Source organism: Ictalurus furcatus, chromosome 24 (assembly GCF_023375685.1).
Source record: "Ictalurus furcatus strain D&B chromosome 24, Billie_1.0, whole genome shotgun sequence".
In the NCBI taxonomy this organism is placed as follows: domain Eukaryota; kingdom Metazoa; phylum Chordata; class Actinopteri; order Siluriformes; family Ictaluridae; genus Ictalurus; species Ictalurus furcatus.
Window position 1 is genome coordinate 14,982,066 of NC_071278.1, and position 19,334 is coordinate 15,001,399.

At 38.1% G+C, this 19,334-nt stretch overlaps 1 protein-coding gene across 6 annotated transcripts in view; it reads right to left on the reverse strand.

The window, feature by feature from the left end:
* Nucleotides 1-7,603: 7,603 nt before the first annotated feature.
* The window catches only part of fam49al (family with sequence similarity 49 member A, like), a 29,890-nt gene continuing 18,159 nt past the window's right edge, over nucleotides 7,604-19,334 (reverse strand). For 4 of the 6 annotated variants that reach the window (XM_053613024.1, XM_053613025.1, XM_053613027.1 and 1 more), the window contains 10 exons: nucleotides 16,370-16,449; nucleotides 13,829-13,950; nucleotides 13,403-13,508; nucleotides 12,549-12,685; nucleotides 12,322-12,399; nucleotides 12,101-12,217; nucleotides 11,885-11,964; nucleotides 10,398-10,524; nucleotides 9,852-9,922; nucleotides 7,604-9,685 (listed from right to left, as the gene is read on the reverse strand). In XM_053613024.1, coding sequence (XP_053468999.1) covers nucleotides 9,622-9,685; nucleotides 9,852-9,922; nucleotides 10,398-10,524; nucleotides 11,885-11,964; nucleotides 12,101-12,217; nucleotides 12,322-12,399; nucleotides 12,549-12,685; nucleotides 13,403-13,508; nucleotides 13,829-13,950; nucleotides 16,370-16,442 — 975 coding nt within the window. In that variant the 5' untranslated portion in view covers nucleotides 16,443-16,449 and the 3' untranslated portion in view covers nucleotides 7,604-9,621. Of the gene's footprint in view, nucleotides 9,686-9,851; nucleotides 9,923-10,397; nucleotides 10,525-11,884; nucleotides 11,965-12,100; nucleotides 12,218-12,321; nucleotides 12,400-12,548; nucleotides 12,686-13,402; nucleotides 13,509-13,828; nucleotides 13,951-16,369; nucleotides 16,570-16,794; nucleotides 18,432-19,334 lie in introns of those variants that run through there. The other 2 variants (XM_053613028.1, XM_053613026.1) reach the window with 2 other exon arrangements.

The window sequence follows — 19,334 nt, forward strand, 5'->3', positions numbered from 1 at the left end:
AGCAGTCTCGCGCCCAAACCCGTTAAACCCTGGCCGTTCCCTCCCGCTTTGACCACTTGGCGGTTTTCCCACTCTCACTCTACTTATCCACCTCCTTTTAACACGCTCGTGTTTTAGTGTGTTTGTATAACCTTCCTGTCTTTAATTATATCCTAATTGTATGTGAGGCGTGTGTGTTTTTCCCCCTCACGCCAAGCTGAGCATGTGTTTGCCGGTTTCTTAGGTACGGTTGTGCTCGGACGGCTTCTCACTATTCAGTCTCCGTGGGAAACAGAGGATGGGCGTGGTCTGATCGGCGCGCGCTGCCTGCCGCACTCTGTCTGCAGATTTTTTTTTTTTTTTAGCGCGCTGCAGTTTCCCGCCACTCGAGCCGGGCGCATGGGCGGAGCTCCGGCAACAAAGACACAGCCGAGTACGGCTTTCCCGCCAAATGCACAATATGCAAATGAGGCACTGTTGGTGGGCGGGGCTAACGACAGAGCGCGCCGCAGCGTTAACTCTTTCATCGCCACGCTCCTCAAGCGTACACACGCGGGCGGTTTATGTGAACAAAACAATCTCCTGTAACTGTAGCTGCAAGAGGAACAGTTGTCTATCCTATTGTGTATACACACACACACACATTGCGCAACGAGCTTGTTTGTTACTGGTTTAGCATCAACAGATGAAATTGGGAAGCATGGAATATTGTTTTCTTTTATTGATGTGTCCAATTTGAATTAGTGAATTATATTTCTTAAACTGGTCATACATCGGGGTTAATCAGGTGCGTCAGACTCCATCCTACACTACCCTGCTGGGAAAACACTATAAAAAACTTTACAGAAATTGTAATGGTTTTAATGATTATAATGGGAACTGTATTGGATTTAATGGAAACTGGAATGGTCCCTGTGGGTCTTTACTGGTGATGTGTTGCTTTCTATTGGTGGCAAGGTATGTCTAGTGGATACCATTGAGGACCGATAATGGTAATGGTTTTAATTGTTAACAGCTGATGGTTTGTAATGATATTTGTAGTGGAACCATTCGAATTTATATTTACAAAAACTACTTTAAAAAAATTATAATAAAATGTTCATATGTCTGTAAAGAAAGAAGAAAAGCAAGTGCAAAGCGCAAAGTCTGTGGCACTTTCTCCAACATGCCCATTAAAACCTATAAAAATAGTTTAATTTAACTTATGTATATATGCTCAGCAACAAAAAAGAAATGTCCTCACATTCAACTGTTTTTATTTCCAACAAATTTCTTAACATGTGACATTTGACGAACAGAAATGGAGTAATGAGTCCCTGACAAAGGAGGGTCGATATCAAAAGTAACAGTCAGTATCTGGTGTCCACCAGCTGCTTTAAGTTCTACAGTGCACCTCAACCTCATGGACTGCACCAGATTTGTCAGTTCTTGCTGTGAGATGTTACTCCACCCTTTCACCAAAGCATTTGCAAGTTCTCGAACACGTCCGGAAGGGACACATGGTTACATGTAATTTTCCACTGCAAGGACGATCAGCTGTCCTTCCTGTCTCCCTGTAGTGCTGTCTTAGGCGTCTTACATTACAGACATTACAGTTTATTGCTCTGGCCACATCTGCAGTCCTCATGCCTCCCTGCAGCAGGTCTATGGCATGTACACGCAGGTGAGTAGGAACCCCAGACATCTTTCTTCTGGTGTTTTTCGGGGTCAGTAGAAAGGTCTCTTTAGTGTCCTAAGTTATTGTAACTGTGACCTTAATTGCCCACCGCCTGTAAACTATTAGTGTCTTAAAATATATATATATATATATATATATATATATATATATATATATATATATATATATAATATTTGATTTAGAAAATGTTTCCTTTCATTATTTTTGAGGGCAACTTTGTTTTACAGCATTTCTTTGCAGATCTTTGCACTGTATATACTGTTTGCGCAGATCTATGCACTGTATATACTGTTTGCGCAGATCTTCGCACTGTATATACTGTTTGCAGACCTGTGACAGGTGTAGCTGTCAAATGATGCTATGCCCCAATTTTGTGCTCTGTACTCAACCCTAACTGTTTCCCATTTTCCAATATGGATTACCATGCATTTTTTTTTCATACAATGGACAGAGAATTGATCTTTTTGCGAGATACTTTTATCTTAGATACTTTTTGCGAGATACTTTTATAGCTTGGCAGTGACAACCTTCTGATCAGTGGCCTAGAGCCTTGATGCCTGCTGCTTATGTCAGCCGGTAATATAATACTTTAAGTAAATGTGCTGCTCTGATGTTTGATTTAAGGAAATGATCCTAGGTCTTTGCTTACTATTTTCTTTCCCATGAGAGAGTAATTAGCTTTAGTGTCTGAAAACAGGTGAAGTGGTCCATGTGTTTGTATGAGGAAATTTATACCTCCACTACTGTCTCCTACCCTCATGGGTAGTTTGAGATATAAACACACCTGCTGTTTTTGTAGAATGCGTGTCTGGTGTGTGGAGGTCAGGTACAGTGAGGCTGTTGAAAATATAACCGCAGGTGGTACTGCCATAAAGCTGCTGCCATACTACTGCCTGGATTTACCTGCAACAATAGAGTCAAAGCAAGCAAAGGTGTGTGGGCATGTGTGCTTATCACTCAAGTGAATAACTGGTAACGGAGGCTTAGCCCACTCTGTTAAAAAGTACAATAACTGTTCACTACAAGCCAACTTCAAAATTACTGAGCTGTTGTGAAACATATCAGCAGGCAAATGAGACTAACTGTTTGGAGCTTGACTTACCACCACTAGCTTCCTGCTGACTTTCTGCGGTACTTCCCTCTGGTGTGGGATTGCTAACGGCCCGCTCTCACATTTCAGTTGGTGTGTTTACTTTGGCCCTGCTCCTGTCAACGGACCTACTGCTCCTGAATTTACCTGGAAACTTCCCAAGTGCAGAGCCTAGGGGCTTCCCATTAGCAATAGACAACTGCTGTCAGCACTCACTCTGTCTCTTCCTTATATAATACTTATATCTTAACTGGGAACACAGGACAGGTCCAAACACGTTCACTTAGTTTGTGAAGTTTAAGGGTCTATGTCATGGGAAACTGGATTTATTTGTTCAACTCTACAGCTGGGTGCTTAGATTTGCATGTCCCTAGGACAAAAAGAAGAAGACAAAGACATTTAATTTACACCAAATAGACATCTAGTGTGAGTTATGTTTCACAAATATTCCTTCATTATCACAAGAAAGAAAATGTTCAAATGATGTATCTTAATACAAATAAAGTTAAGTATAAATGTTGACACCCTCCTCCCAATTCTTCTTCATGTCTTTGTTATAATTCTGCCAGATATCTCACACCTTCTTCTTTAAATCATGTTTGGATTCTCAGAGGATTCTCGCAAAACTTTGACTTCTTGCTTTTAAACTAATATTTTTCTGTTGATTTTGCCTTGGGTTGTGGATTGGTGTCTTGTTACAGGACACTGTTCACTTGTAACCTCTTAAAGCTTTTGTATTTGTAGGTACAGTTTCCCAGTTTTTTTAAAAACAAACTGGGGGATGCTAACATCTGAACTCGGCTTCATTCTAATGCGTTACAATGACTACTACTACTACCAATAATAATAATAATAATAATAATAATGCAGTAACACAAAGTAACTTTTCTCATACTGATACTTGAAATGATGTTAAACACAGCTGGTGCATTGTGGGTTTTTGGCTTTGGTATAATCGATTATTCTTCCTCCTTCAGATCCTTCAGTGTAACATATATTTGTAATCAGATTTTAATAACGTATTAAAATCAGACTACTTTCAATGTTTAACTAATAATTGCATGCTTATAACAACATTTCAATATCAGGCTAACTGTATTATTTGATAATTTAATGCATGATCTGAAAGTGGAAATGCTTTTCCTTGGATCTTAGCATTCAGCTCATTGGCCTACTAAGCAGACGCCACTAGTCACTATGGAAACCAAGCTGCTCATTCACTCACTTATTACCCCTTTCCCCAGCTGAATGAAAAACAGTTCAGACCAATCCTAAAATTATTATTTTTTTCTGGAATACTATTAGCCAGTTGTCTACAATGCAGATTTGTTCCTGATTTGTTTCCCTACACATTAAAATGTTCATAAATTTGACACCATATTGCCTCTCTCTTCTAGTGTAGTGTACAAATCTGTTAGCAACACTTTAGTGTTGCAATCATATCTCCCCCTGTTGTGGATAGCAAGGTCAGTTTGATCCTAGAATTAATCGTACATTGAAATGGCATCACCTAAAATACATATTACTAGTAAGCTTCATTGTCAACTCCTGAACAATGATGCAGTGAAGAACAACTGAAACATATATTGTTATGCTTAAAATGGCCAGGTAATGTTCTACTTAAAATGGTCCTGAATTGAGATCAATTTGAATCAATCTGACCAACAACTGTTCAATATTTATAAAACCACATTAGGTGACTCATTCACTCTTGCTGACGGTTCCATTACTGCAAATAGCTTGAGATGCACAAAAAGACACTTTATTTACAAAATAATGGACCTCTGGTTCCTCAAGGGTATCTACGGTAATGACAAGGATGGCCTGTTGTGAAATTCTCATAGCTATGATGTCACTACCATAAGCACATTCACCCTCCAGCAGTTTAGGCCCACACATTCACATTGAAGGGAAACTAAATGCAGTGCTGTTCATGACTGTCAACAGGGAAATGTATCTATCCAGATATCAGATAAGTGTTGCTAAAGGGTTTTGTTTTTGTTGACATCTCCAAGGATTTCAACCCAAGCTTAAGCATTTGTTCATGATGATGCTTATGTGAATGAGTATGTAAGCATGAGTGAATGTGATGGCCTGGATGGATACCCTGGAGTTCCATCCAGAGTGCCTAATGCTCAGGCTCCAGATCCATGATGACCCTGAACATGAATGTGGAAAATGTTCATGGAAAAATTCAGACATGTAAATATTCAGACAAATATGATATGTGAAAACATGTACAACATGGGCCCTTGTTAAACATATGAATACTGCCCAGTTGATTTTTGTCTTAATATCTGCATTAAAAGCAGGGGATTTAAAGTTTTTATTTTCTTTTTTGGATTTATTTACAGTAAATTCATATGTATAAACTTACAGTTTTCATATAATATTATGGCATGATATATAAAACTTTATTATGGTTAGACTATATATTGTAATGTATGTGAGATATAAATATGCTTACAAGTTTTTTTATTTCATCATTTGAGGACAACTAACACACTTTATGTACAACAATAGCAATTATATTCAAATATATTTAACACTATTTGAGTGCATATGTTTGGAAAGTGTACAGATGGGTGACAAATTAAAGGAAACCCCAACATAAAATGGGTAATGTGCTGCGCCACCACAAGTTGCCAGAACAACTTCAATGCACCTTGGCACAAATCTGGAACTGTACTGGAGGATGAGCACCATTCTTCCAGATGATCCAAAATCTCCCATAGGTGTTTGATTGGGTTTAAATCTGGTGACTGTGAAGGCCTGTATGGTCCAGAACAGACCTCATTTCCAAAAGTATTGATTGTAGTCTTTAAAATTATCTCCAGATGGAGTCCCTTTCATAACCTTCCCCTGGAGGAGATCTTGTAATAACTAGACAGACACTGCGTCTCTCCTCTAGGTTACTTGCAGATCTCTGGTCCAGTCGCTATGTGTAGACAGCACATATTGTGACATAAAACTAAACAATGAAATGTTGAAACTACAAAGAAACATCTGCTTAACAGACTTACCAAATTTACCAAGTGAATACTGGACAGTTTTAAGATTCTATGCTTGAGTATAGCGTCATATTCGCATGGTTTCTTAATACTCTACTGCCCCCTTGTGGGTATTTCACCTGTTTTAACATGTCAATATTGTTTGAGAATGTGCATGAACGAATCACAGCCAACATTACAATGTGGTATCACTGTGAACAGCAATACAGTAATATTGCTCATGCACATGTAACCATGTGATGTGTATGACTTGAACTTGCCTTTGCTCATCCAATTCATGAATTGTACTGTCCTCTAGTGATACACAGGTAAAGTCAAGGAAGATTTTAAAAAAGCAATTTTATAAGTATTTTATGGTTCAACCAGTTATTATGAACCCTTGGAGAGGCCACAAAAGCATCTTTTTTTAGTTCATGTGTACAATGCACTCAATGTACTTTTTTTCAGTGTCACTTATAGTTAAATACGGCCACGAGGCAATAAATCTAGATGAGATGCCACTAATGGCTGCTTTGCCTCCTGTTGCTGAAAAATGCTGCTCTCACTAACAATGAATGACTTTCGTTTGCTTTGTTGTTGATGCCAATCAATTAAATATCACATATGCAGCATTATACACTGTAACCCTACATCAGCAGCACTGGAAAAGGGAGACATGTTTAGGCATAGTGTATGCACTTACACTTTGTTTGTGGAAATTTATTAGATTTAATTCTGATTATTTGCTATAAAACAAGATCTTGGCTCCCCAGGGTAATTTTTTAAGTAGCCTAGTTTGGTAACAATTGTCCTGTCCTGTCTGCTGCTACTACCATGAGCATGGGGCAGAGTGATTAATGCCCCAATGGCCCTCTATTAGCACTTGTTGCAGTTTTGATCACTAGGTGTTATAATAACTATATATACACGTATATGTAAAGTAAACTGCTGCACCACAACTGCACAACATCTAGAAAGGCAAGCAAATCAAAGGAACATCGGTTTATATCTGTCAAATAGCACATTTGCCACACGCCTCCGGGGTTGGTGGTTTGAAGCCCACCTCCACCATGTGTGTGCAGAGTTTGCATTTTCTCCCTGTGCTTTTGAGGTTTCCTCCAGGTACTCTGGTTTCCTGCCCCAGTCCACAGACATGCGTTGTAGGCTGGTTGGCATTTCCAAGTTATCTGTAGTGTGTGAATGTGTGTGCGATTGTGCCCTGCAATGGGTTGGCACCCTGCCCAGCGTGTCCCCCGCCTTGTGCCCTGAGCTCCCTGGGATAGACTCCAGGCTCCCCACTCGACCCTGTGTAAGATAAGCGGTATGGAAAATACATGGATGGTTACTCATAAGAGGTAACCATTATTTCAGTGGAGTTTAAAATGTATGGAGTTGTGAATGAGGACAGTTATGAATGTTAATTTGTTGAATGGCTGATATATAAGGCAGGGCTCTTCAGCACCTGCCCCATGAATGAGCTGCCACTGCTCTACTATCCAGCATTTCTTTATTTCTGAGAAGATATGGTAGTAGCTATTCATAGATCATGCACTTATCAAAGAACTAGTTTCTTTACCACATTAATTTGCATAGAATTACAAAACTCTCGATGGAAATGTCACTTGATGTGCTGCTGCTTTGTTGTTTGCTGCTATCTCTGAAATGGCAACTTCGTGTTGCACATATAAACAGAAATATTTGGGCAGCTATCATGTTGATGTTTGCTAGTGTAAACTAAGGGTTATTGTTCAAATGAAATAGTGATTAATTCCACATTGGCTCCATTCATAATGCAGCAGAGCAATGTGATATTTATGCTACAATGCTACAGTGGTTTCATTCATGTCTGTATTCCAGAGGAAGTGAGCAGAAGATCACAAACAAAACTGAACTTAATAAATGACAAGTTTATTGTTGCACAAAATGTACAAAATAACAAGCAAATGGACAGCCCCCTCCCTCCCTGATCCAATATGCCCATTACGTTCTCCGCCAGTATGAAGTTGAAGAGCTGGAACCTATGACTACAGCAAGTCCAATAGTCCAAGCCAAATGCAAGGTTTCTTAGACACAACACACACCCAAATCAGTCACTGAACATTTGAAAATGAATAAAAACACCGTATTTACACAATTTCATCTGAAGTTGTACAGCATGCCACCTATTTATTTATACAGAATATGTTTGTGAACATACCCCTGTATAAAAAATATACTGTCAGATCAAATTAAGTTAAACTAAGGGCTATAGACATCGAAATACAACACTGCGTTTGTTGCATCTTAATTTCATTAAACAATTTCTTTTTTTTTTAAATACTCACTCATTTATGACATGATTGTTTTTTTTGTTGTTTTTTTTTGTTTTGTTTTTTTTAATTGCATCTTACTAAAAGAAACATTCTCTAGTTGACTTTAAGCGCATCAGTTCCATGGCCTTTTAGATGGCTGGTGGAAAATCCTCCGCTTATTCAATTATTTACACCAAAACATTCTGCATTTTTTCAGCTGTAGGCCCTTTGTGTGTGTGTGTGTGTGTGTGTGTGTGTGTGTGTGCGTGTGTGTTTGTGTGTGTAAGTGAGTGTAAGTAACAATGATTGATTTCCAGTTTTCTATAAGAATAAATGTGCCCAGAACTTCAACTTGAGTTCATTAATAGGCAGTGTCATGGTCGGATTTGCCAGTATTTCCGTTCAGTAAGTTTAACACACCATAAGGGTGTGTTTTAATCTTGTACTGCTAGGAGGTTGGTGTTAAGCGGCTGATTATTTGGAACCTGTAGTTCACTCGATATGTAATGCACTCCTCTGATAAACTACAGGTCCTCAAATGAGATGGTTGCAGAGAAAGTAGCTACAGCACTGAGTGAAATGTGAGTGGCTTCTGAAATCGAGTTTCATGGCTTTCTTAGAATTCCTTCTCATGTAGTTTATCGAAGCAGAACAATTCCCAAATCAGTGCCTTACATGTCCGTCTCACTAAGGCCCTTAGTTTCGTCCATGAACTGTTCACTATTTGTTCTATACTGGCACAAAACAGCTTATTCTGTACTGCTTTTGCAGTTATTATGTTATTTCAGTATTGCTGTACAGCACTAGTGAATAAGTCAAACAAAAATCCTTAACCTGTGCTTTTCGAGTATATACAGCAATGCAAGTCTCTTGTTTTATAGGTACTGAGTTCTGAAGAAATAGCATGGCATGATTCACGAATTGACTTTGCAACTGAAACTTGGAAAGGGAGTGCAGTATTAAAATACTCCTGCAGAATGCAGTGGAAGAAGCAGGGTGTAGATGAAGAGGTGAGGGTTTTAAAAATCAAATGGAAGTTAAATGCACGGAGACTGAGCGGCACTATACACACTATACACTATACAATGTGAAGCCATTTTCAAAATCTTTATAATTATTAAGGGGATTATCTATGTGCAAAAATAATCTGCAGAATCATAGTTATATGGAGCTTATTTGTTGTTGTTTTTTGTTTCTGATCATAGGGCTTTAATATATGCATTATCTTCTTAAATGTTCTCATCTGGTAAGCCATGGTTCTGTTTCAGCTTTTTTTTTTTATATATACCTACATATATATATATATTTCTATAATCTCTTTTCATGATTTTTACAAAATCAAAGACATGATGAACAACTGACAATATATTATATATACTTTTTCCATTTTTCCCTATTTAGGTTTTTGAAATTGACATTTTGCATTTCATTCATGTAAACAAACAGGTTCCTAAGGGTGTGTCACCCAAAAACTTCCAGCCTTCATACTTTGTTCTTTAACAACAACTTTCATCTTTCAACTTATTCCTTCTTCATCTGTTTCACGTTCTCATACTCGCTCGATTTCATCGCTCTCTCTCTAGGCATCTCCCCTCATTGAAGCAGAGCACGGATTTGTTTGGAGGTGCTGTCATCATTTAGATGTCTTGTTGTATACCTTAAGATGAACGGAGAGTTAAATGCCAAGTAAAAAACAGGTCTTCTTTCTACAATTTCATGGCAGAAACATGTAATCTCACAATAATATTTGAAAAGCACGTGTCTGTTGTTTTCATTACTAAAAAAATATATTGCACACACATGATCCATACACTCCTACTCACCTCAGTGCATTCAGCAGTCCCTCCACGCTGTTTGAAGGCTGCTCTTTCAACACCTTGATGCAGCCCTTCATCTGCACAACACACACACACATACACACACACACACACACACACACACACACTCTGTTTTAGAGAAAGGTCAACTTCTTCTGATCCTTACTCCTACTGTGACAGTGAACACACCTTTCTGTTCCTGAATAACCGATTCTGACACACACACACACACACACACACACACACACACACACAAGCTGTTACCCTACATTACTATGAAAGTATACTCTTAGGAATAAGGGATTTGGATAGTTAAGGGTTTTTGGCTTCCTAAAAGTGCTCTACCTGGAACCTTCTCTAAAACTGAAATCCTTTCTTCTAGGGTTCCACATAGAACCTTTATTGGTTTCCCCAAACTGAAAAACACTTTAGGCTTCTAGATTCAACTATTTTTTCTAAAAGTTGAATAAGTGAATTGATAATTGTAGAAACAAAACCAGAGTGTATTTGCAGCTCAAAAAAAAAGAAATAAAAAATGAAGGTGTGTCTTACATCAATCTTGGAGGTTTTAGCGAAGGCACCCACGGGGTGAACGTGATCGTAGAGAATAATGACACCCACCATAACACGCATGCAGAACAGCATAGTGTCTGTGTTGGTGAAACGACACCGGTATTCCCTAGACACATAAAACAACAGTTAGATTCATCTTCATGTTACTCTCATTGGCCTTTATTTTAGCTAATGAAGACTGATTTAGACAAGATTGAAATCTAGATGAATGTGTCAGTAATCATTATTTTTAGCAGGTTAATTAAATTTGCTGTCCAAGTGGATTTATACAATATGCTCTACAAATGGTTCTGTATGATGCTGAGAAATTTGTCTTAGTGTAATTCATATGGTTTTCTGGAAAAAATGAATTATTACTCTGTGTTGGAGTTGGTCGTGGCCCCAAAATATTACAGTAGCCTATTATATAGTTATGGAGCTATCAACAAGAAGTTAATTGCTGTTTAAGTGGAAAGCTAAAAGTATTGATAGCAACTGTTAGCAGTACCTGTTATTTAGCCCTAATTAACCAAAGTTTTAGTCGTTGAAGATTGTGGAAAAATGTTCTCTGGTCTGATGAGACCAAAATTTTTGGCCTTGGCACAAATCGCTATGTTTGGCAGAAACCCAATAAAGCTTATCACCATGAGTGCACAATCCTCACATTGAAGCATGGTGGTGGTAGCAGCAAGTTGTGGGGATGCTTTTCAATAGCCAAACCTGGGAAACCCTGAGTCAGGGTTAGGGGCAAGAAGGACTGAGCCAAATACAGCGCACTCCTAGAAAAATCCGTGTTTCAGTCTACAAGAGACCTTAGACTGCTGAGGAGGTTCACCGTCCATCAGGACAATGATCCTAAAAGCTACATTGGAATGGTTGAAAACTAAGAACTTGAAGGGTTTTAAAATGGCCCATTCAAGGCTCAGACATCAATCTGATTGAGAATGTGGTAAGACGTAAACACTGCTGTTCACTAACAATCTCCATCCAGTCTAACAGAGCTTGAACAATTTTGGCAAGAAGAATTGGCGGGGGTTGGGGTGGGGAAGGGGTGAATGCTCATATAATCAACAAATGTCTATTGTTTTGTTTAATTAACCTTTCTCACAATAAAAATAATTGCACCCAATAGAGAACTCTTAGATACAGTATACTGTGTCAAATAAATGGTAATAATCCCAAATATGTTCAATATTGGGTTGTAACATTATAAAATGAAAAAGTTCAAAGAGGTTGAATACTAATGCAAAGCACTATACATTTCTTTTTAGTGCTACAAAAAAATATGATGCTGTTCCAATTTATTTCCATTCATTATTTCCAATGATTGTTGGTTTATGTGTCATCATCCTGGCCATTTTTTCCCCTACAATTTTCCTTCTGTGGTTGAAATTCTCTATCTTCCCTTACATTTGGTCCTTTCTAACTAAAATAGTGACTGGACCAGGGAATATTTGTGTGGGTTTTCTTAAAAAGACAGAACTTACGGAGTCTCCAGCATGACCCGGCACACGCAGGCCATAGTGCTCAGGCAATCTGTGGTGTCTTCAATAGGCAAAGTCTTGTTCTGCAATATACATAACATGGGTAATGCAATACCAGTGAAAGTCCCCAGAGGGCTGTTTTTCAATACATTATTTTTTAAAAGATAAAATTGTTTATACATTTCAAACCATTGCTCCAAAGCAGTTCAATATACTTGCCTCTGACACAAACTTAGTTGTGGCATTGCTCAAGGTTTTCAGCATGGGTGTCGCTTCCGCGTAAAACAAAGACATCCGATTGGCCATTTCGTTATTGACCTCATTCTCTGCCTCTAACTGCAGGAGAGATAAATATCAGTTGCACAGATAGTGGACATGAGTGTGTATGTGCATGACAACATGTCCAGACTTCAGGTTGAATGTTTATTTTGTCACAGTACCTGCTGATTGTTCAGTCGATTCCTGCTTATGGTCCTCCTGTAGTAACTAAAGTCATTCTGAATGGCTGGATTTGTCATCTAGGGGAGACAGGACAATTTGTTCAGAACATCTGATAAACACAGCCTGTTGATAGTGCTGTAAAAATAGCTATTTATTACACATTAGATCAACTTCACATCATTGACAAAGCAGACCGAGTGAACAGCATGCTGTGCATCAATCTCACCTTTAGTTCATCAAAGCTGAGAGTGAAGTGCAGGATCTCTGCAAACTGTTTAGCCAGAGCCTGTTCCCTCTCCAGGTGCTGCATGGGAGCATACGGTGGGCTCGTCAGTGCTTCCAACAGGCTGCGCAGGGCATTTTCTGGAACAATAACGTCACACAATCAGAAAATATATTGTTTAAATATTTTTCATACCTTACTTTCTGCCATATTGACACATGCTGTGTCCATTAATGTCTTTAGCATGCTTTAACATGTCTCAAGAGAATCCATCCCTTCTCCTCATGAAATATGCAGCAGCGCTTCTATAAATAAGAAGCCAATATCTTTATCTGGAGGTCTGATGAGAAACTCAAAACCTCTTGAGCTGTTATCAGAGCCCTGGATACAAGAGATGTAGAGAATGAAGACCTGGATATGTTGAGAAGCATGCTTGGTTTTTTTTTTTCATGCAGTCATCATTTCATTGACTTGGTGTGTGTTAAGTTTCTCCTGAGTCAGATGCATTCCCATGACACAGATTTATTAATGTGTTATTGGCTCGTCAGCAAAGTCAAGGGAGAAGTGTTAAGCTAGCTGTATTAGCCTCTGAATCTGCGAAATTCTCATCCTCCCATGCACGGGACATGGAAGCTCTGTATCCTTTACACTCTGCCGGATGCGGTAGCCATGGCGACTCTTCTGTGAAAAATCTTTCATCTGTGCCAGAGGGAAGGTACATGCTGCTAGTGTCTTTGCACACTGCTGCCTTGTTGGCTAAAGTGCTGGCCATGTCATGCAACCCTTCTTATCCTTTCATCTAAAAAATTGTGAAATAAATAAATAAATAATAAAAATTCCTCTGGATACCTACTCACCTAACCTGAGTGAAAATTCATAGAATCGCTTCAGCTTGGCCACCAGGGGGCACACAGCGTTCCAGGCTTTTTCCTGAAGCTGGAGGTCATTGGGGTTCTGAATAGCCTGAGGAAAAGAACAAACAATTTAGACCAAGCGTTAGAATTGACAAACCAGTGTGAGTAAATACAGTTAGAATGAAAGACATCAGCACTGATCCTTTCTTCTTTCTGTAAATTAGCTTCCACTGGCTGCAAGCTTTGATCTACAGGATCTGAGAGTTTTCACAGCTGAATAAACCCCCAAGTACCCATTGGTACTATGCAAACATATGCAACCAAACCTATTAAACCAATCTATTAGAAAATATTTATTCACAAAGCAGAATTAAATAGTAGATTTCCAGCTGTGGCTGAGATCTGCTTACTCTTGGGACATGCGCTCACCTCTCTTATCTCTTGCCCTGCTCCACTGTAGGACTGCAACTCTGCTAGGATACCATGAGCCTCCTCCAGAACGGCGCTGACTTGATTCCAAACGGCCGTTTCTGCCTCTGTGGGCTGGGCATCTACAGATCAAACATGGTCCCAGTGTTAATTTATGGACATCAATGTAGATTAAAGTCTAACACAGCCAATGTTCTTACTGGTTCTTCTGGATAATTTATCACCTCTGTCAGCCACAGCCTTGTATGTGTTCCTTTCTCCTTGAAACTCAATAATTTAAAGTTTAACTAGCCATGTAGTCACATTACTATTGATTTACAGAAATGGCAGCAAACCAAGTACCACACCCAGTTCTTGACCCTGATGGAGGATAGTTACTTCATACATAGGTTGTAATATTACTTTATAATCTCAAACACAGTGTTCTGTCCAAAGGCACTGAGTCAGAGATTATTTTTTTTAAAATCCACATGGATTAATTTGGTAATAACTATGGTGTTATTTCCGAGTCTATAAAATACATTTAGGTTTTAGGATATACATTTAAGTATATTGCAAGGCTTACTGTGGTTGAAATAGCTTTCAAGGGACTAGTGATTGAATGAGCAGATACATTTGAGATTCTGAGCTTGTTGTGACTAAACAGGGACATCACAGAAACACTGTACCACCACTGTGCAGTTATCTGCACTCTATTTATTGGTTCCAGTACAGTTTATTTGCAATTTACAGATTTTTCACTTGTAATAAGAAGTAGAAACAAGGATTTGATACATTTGACGTGTATTTTAGCCCAGTCAAAACATCTCACAAGTGGCTTAAAGTGTGTGAGATCGTATAAGATTCTGTATTTCTGATGTGTGCCATAGCATATTATAGTATTGCCATCTCCTTCTGATTCTGTATCTCTCCATCTGTGCCTGTTTGGACAGTTGTACATGTTTGTACCACAGTGCCTTCCCTAGGCATACACACACAACCTGTTATGCACACTAAATATGATTGTCCTAGTCATCTAACTTTGTATTAGTTATCAAAATACATGTTATCTATTTTGTCTATGGTTGTTTATACATAGCTTTGACATATGTACTACAAGAGAACTACGTTTGCTTAACTAAACCATTAGTTTCATTATTCTTGGCCATGCTAGAGGATAACTGGTCCAATTTTGTGGACAATTCACACCATTAGAATCAATTAAGTTGATCATAAACAATTTTCTGATTTTTAATATTTTACTATTTACACTGACTAATTGTCCCTGTTTGTTTGTTTGTTTGTTTGTTTGTTTGTTTATTTTTTGTTTTGTTTTAATCTGATTTTGTTTGTTGAAGCTGTGTGGTGTATTCTGGGAAAGACTTACAGTTGGTGGAGTTTAATGGCTAAGACAAGCCAAGGCATAAAAATCAGTCATTGTATCTGGGGTCTCTCACATTTTAAACATCAATTAGGATTGCATTTTGCAGTGTGGCACTGGCATTAGATGCAGATTTGATTAGATTACCTGTACCTAGTATACACATTGGCAAGTGTCAATTTTATGTCAAATAAAATGAATTCATTTGACAGCAGTGAATTGTATTATGTTCCTTCAGCTGCTGAATCACTGGGATTGTGAGAAAGGAAACCAAGAACTGTGACAGAGGTAGCCATTCCCTGTTGCATCAGAAATAGTAAAGTACAGAGCAGAACAGGCTGCTGCCCATGTTCTCCTTTCAAAGTGCTTTATGGTTACTTACATTCTAAATAACCATAACACAAACCTCTATCTCACCTACACTATTAGACAGTAATTTAGTAATTTGCTTTGTGTACAAGGGTTTAAGCTGTGTCATTGTATATCACATCATTAGAACTGAATATTTGCTGAGTGTTATTGGATAGCAGCCTGTTTGAGCTCATTGGGTACTTGTGCACATGAAGTTAGTAAAACACCAGAGAGGAAATATTAAAGTGGAGCTGGTAAAAGACTGGAGGTTTCAGAAAAAGGAGGAGCTATTTGGGAAGGATAAGAGTTAAAAAGTGAACAGAGAAATGGAAATTCCCACTTCCTTAGATCACACACATTAACATGCGTGCTTCTCTCACTCATTCAGTCACACCACCTTGATAACCACACACACACACACACACGCACACACACACACACACACACACACACACACACACACACACACACACACACACACACACACACACACACACCCCCCGACAGACGAACAAATAACATGGGCATATGCACAATCATAGACCAATAATGAGGAGAAAGAAGGAGAAATGACATTAGATGGGTTTATATTGCATATCTTTCAATATATGCATGGCATTCCTGAGATATTACAAAGGATTTTGCATCATGCTAGACTTGGAAATAGGAGGGTTTTGCACATTGAAACTATTGAATGCCAGCAATTTATGTATAAATAGAGGAACAAAGGGAAAAGAGGAAATGAAAGCTGTGATGGACGCAGATGGGGATGAACAGCGCTAAGAAAATAAAGAAACAAAACTCAAAAAATAAGAAGCTGATGAGCTCACGTTCAAAGTCAAGGAAAACTATTGGGCCATGCTCAAGTTCGGCGCAAGCCAGCACTTTCAGGAGATTCCCCATGAGCCCCCTGGAACAGAAAGAAGGGAGACATGTGTGGGTGATGGAGGGTCATGGAGATCTGTGTGGTGTGTGTGTATACAGATATGTGTGACATCAGGGGTATATACAAGGCATAGGGTGTGGATGGAATGGATTCAAAAGTGTTGACAAAGACCAGGAAGACTGGGGCATTTGGTGTGATGTCATGGTGTAACAATAAAACTCTTCTTCCCTGCTCCATTCTTATTTCTCAAAACAAGTGCAAGCACCCACAGAACCTCCTCCAATCCATCCATTCTCCAACCTCAGCACATCCACCCCGAGCTCTTACACACACTGAGACATAACACACCACACAGCAACAAGCACTTACTTTCAAAGTCCAGAAAAAAATGTGGACAGTTCTCTAAATCCTTGCCAAGGACCTTAATGAGGTTCCCCATGGCTGGCAAACCTGGGCAAGGGAGACAACAGATGCATACAGTACAAGGGAACATAACCTGTTTTATGAGTAGTTCATAAGCCAAGTTTTCACCTCAGAACTATAGTTGCATAACTTGTGCAAGAGCCATGCCACCCAATTATATGTATAAATTTGGAAATCTGCTAATTCTGTAAGCATTAAAGAGTTATATTAATACATTAATGTATCTCTTTAAACTGGATCTGGATTTTTAAAAAACACATATTATGATATTCACCTTTTTGGTTTCCAGTACCTGATTTACACTGAGCATAAACAGTGCTGAATCGGCAAATTATCTTTACAATGTAACATCTTTAGCTGCACAGGACATCAAAATAAGGTCAGTTTGTATTTATATACACAGCTGTTCACAAGGTTCAGAACATTCCCAAATGGTAATGTTAATCAATGCATAAAGGTCTTAGAAAAGATCAGTGTGACACAAGACACATCCAATCAGATTTCCAATTTATATCCAATGTCCAATTAGGTTTGATTTGCAGTATGTGGATGCAAATGTAAATCACTGTGTAGAAGTATGCTAGAAATTCAAAATCTCAAAGCTTCGGTGTACAAGCCAAATTCCAAAAATTTGGGACACTGTGTAAAATGTAATTAAATGTAATTAAAAACAGAATGCAATGATTTGCAAATCTTATAAACCCGTATGTTATTCACAACAGAACATAGAAAACATATCAGATATTTAAACTGAGGAAATGTACCATTTTAAGAAAAAACAAGGTAAGTTTGAATTTCATGGCTGCAACACGTCTCAGAAAAGTCTCAGACGAGGGCAACAAAAGGCTGGAAAAGTAAGTGTTACTAAAACGAAACAGCAGCTCGAGGTTAATTGGCAACAGGTCAGTAACGTGATTGGATATAAAAAGAGTATCTAAGAGACGCAGAGTCTTTCAGACGTAAAGATGGGCAGAGCTTCACTAATCTGCAAAAAACAACTTTTTTGGAATTGGGATTGTAAAAAAGTGAAATACCTTTTCTCATTCATTCAGTGAAGTAATGATATTTTGATTTAACTGCTGGTGAATCTATGTTAGCACTCCAGAATAATTTGCTTTTAGTTCCCAGCATTTCTCCTGTTTTCATAAAACCTGCTAAAATCTTGCATCTTACCTTGTTAACATGTTCTGTTGTTTTCTAGCAAAATAAGCAGCAGCTATCTAGCTAATCTGAAATAATGAATCACATGCAGCCTATAGATATAACACAATGACAAGTTTTAATGATTTCAAGCTCAAAAATGTTAGGGCCTATTTAAGAGTCCTTACATATGCCCATTTCATTGCACAGCTCTCAGTATGGCCAGAACTTAAAATATATGTACTTATATAATACAGTAAGTCTATCACACCTGGGTTTCAATAACTACACAAAAATGTTGAAAGTAGGCCAGTTACAAAGGGGTGAGACTGAAACATGACATTTTTTTTTCCACTCAAATGAAAGTAATACACCATACCACATGGAATCTTGGTAGTGCCTTATAACTGTAGTTTACATCGCCTCATGAAAATTCCAATCTTTTACACATGACATTTTTTATCTTATAATTACTTGGTTTAAATGAATGTGAATTTATTTGTTATTCCCATTGGTTCTCATGTGTGCTCTGAGCACCACCAGATGCCTAAAAACTTTGGGTTTACACAAAAATCTTAATATGCATAATAATAACATATTTATGGGAGTAGATTACTGGTGATTTAGCTCATGCACTATTATGGGTGTAATATTCAGATGACTGGATTGATGCATTTATGTAAAAAAAATAAAATAAAAATAATTCTATTTTTAAACTGATGTGTACATAATTTAATTGTCTAACTTGTAACATAAGTAATTTGTCCGCAATGCTGAACCTTAAAAATAGTCCTTATATACATCATCATCATTCACCAACTAACAACAGGCCTACCCCTGATTCTGAACAAATCAAATTTGTTAAATTGAATCATATCATATTGTAGCAGATTCAATGGTGGTGTTATATATATATGTAATATATATCAAATATTATACTGTAGCAGATTCAGTGTTATTGTCAAATGTTGAATAGTTGCCTTATGAATCGAAAGGGTATTGCGTCGTGTGGAAAGCCTGTGGTTTGCATCCTTATACGGTATATCACAAAACATTAAAAACCCTCAACAAATCTACTGTAAAAATAGAATCTAATCCATTATCATGAAGACTGCATGAATTCACTGGATTCTCAGTCTACTGCAGAGCAGCTACCAACTTATATTTTACACTTTATCACTATGTGTAATTAACAAGGCTATTTAACATGTAGGCTCAAGAGTCTCAAGAAGATAGAAAATATCTACAGGGCTCCCTAATTGACTTGAAACCCCAAAAGCCCTCACTTCTTTTTTCATATTAGCATTTCATATGTATATAAACATCATTAGCACACAGAGATTTAA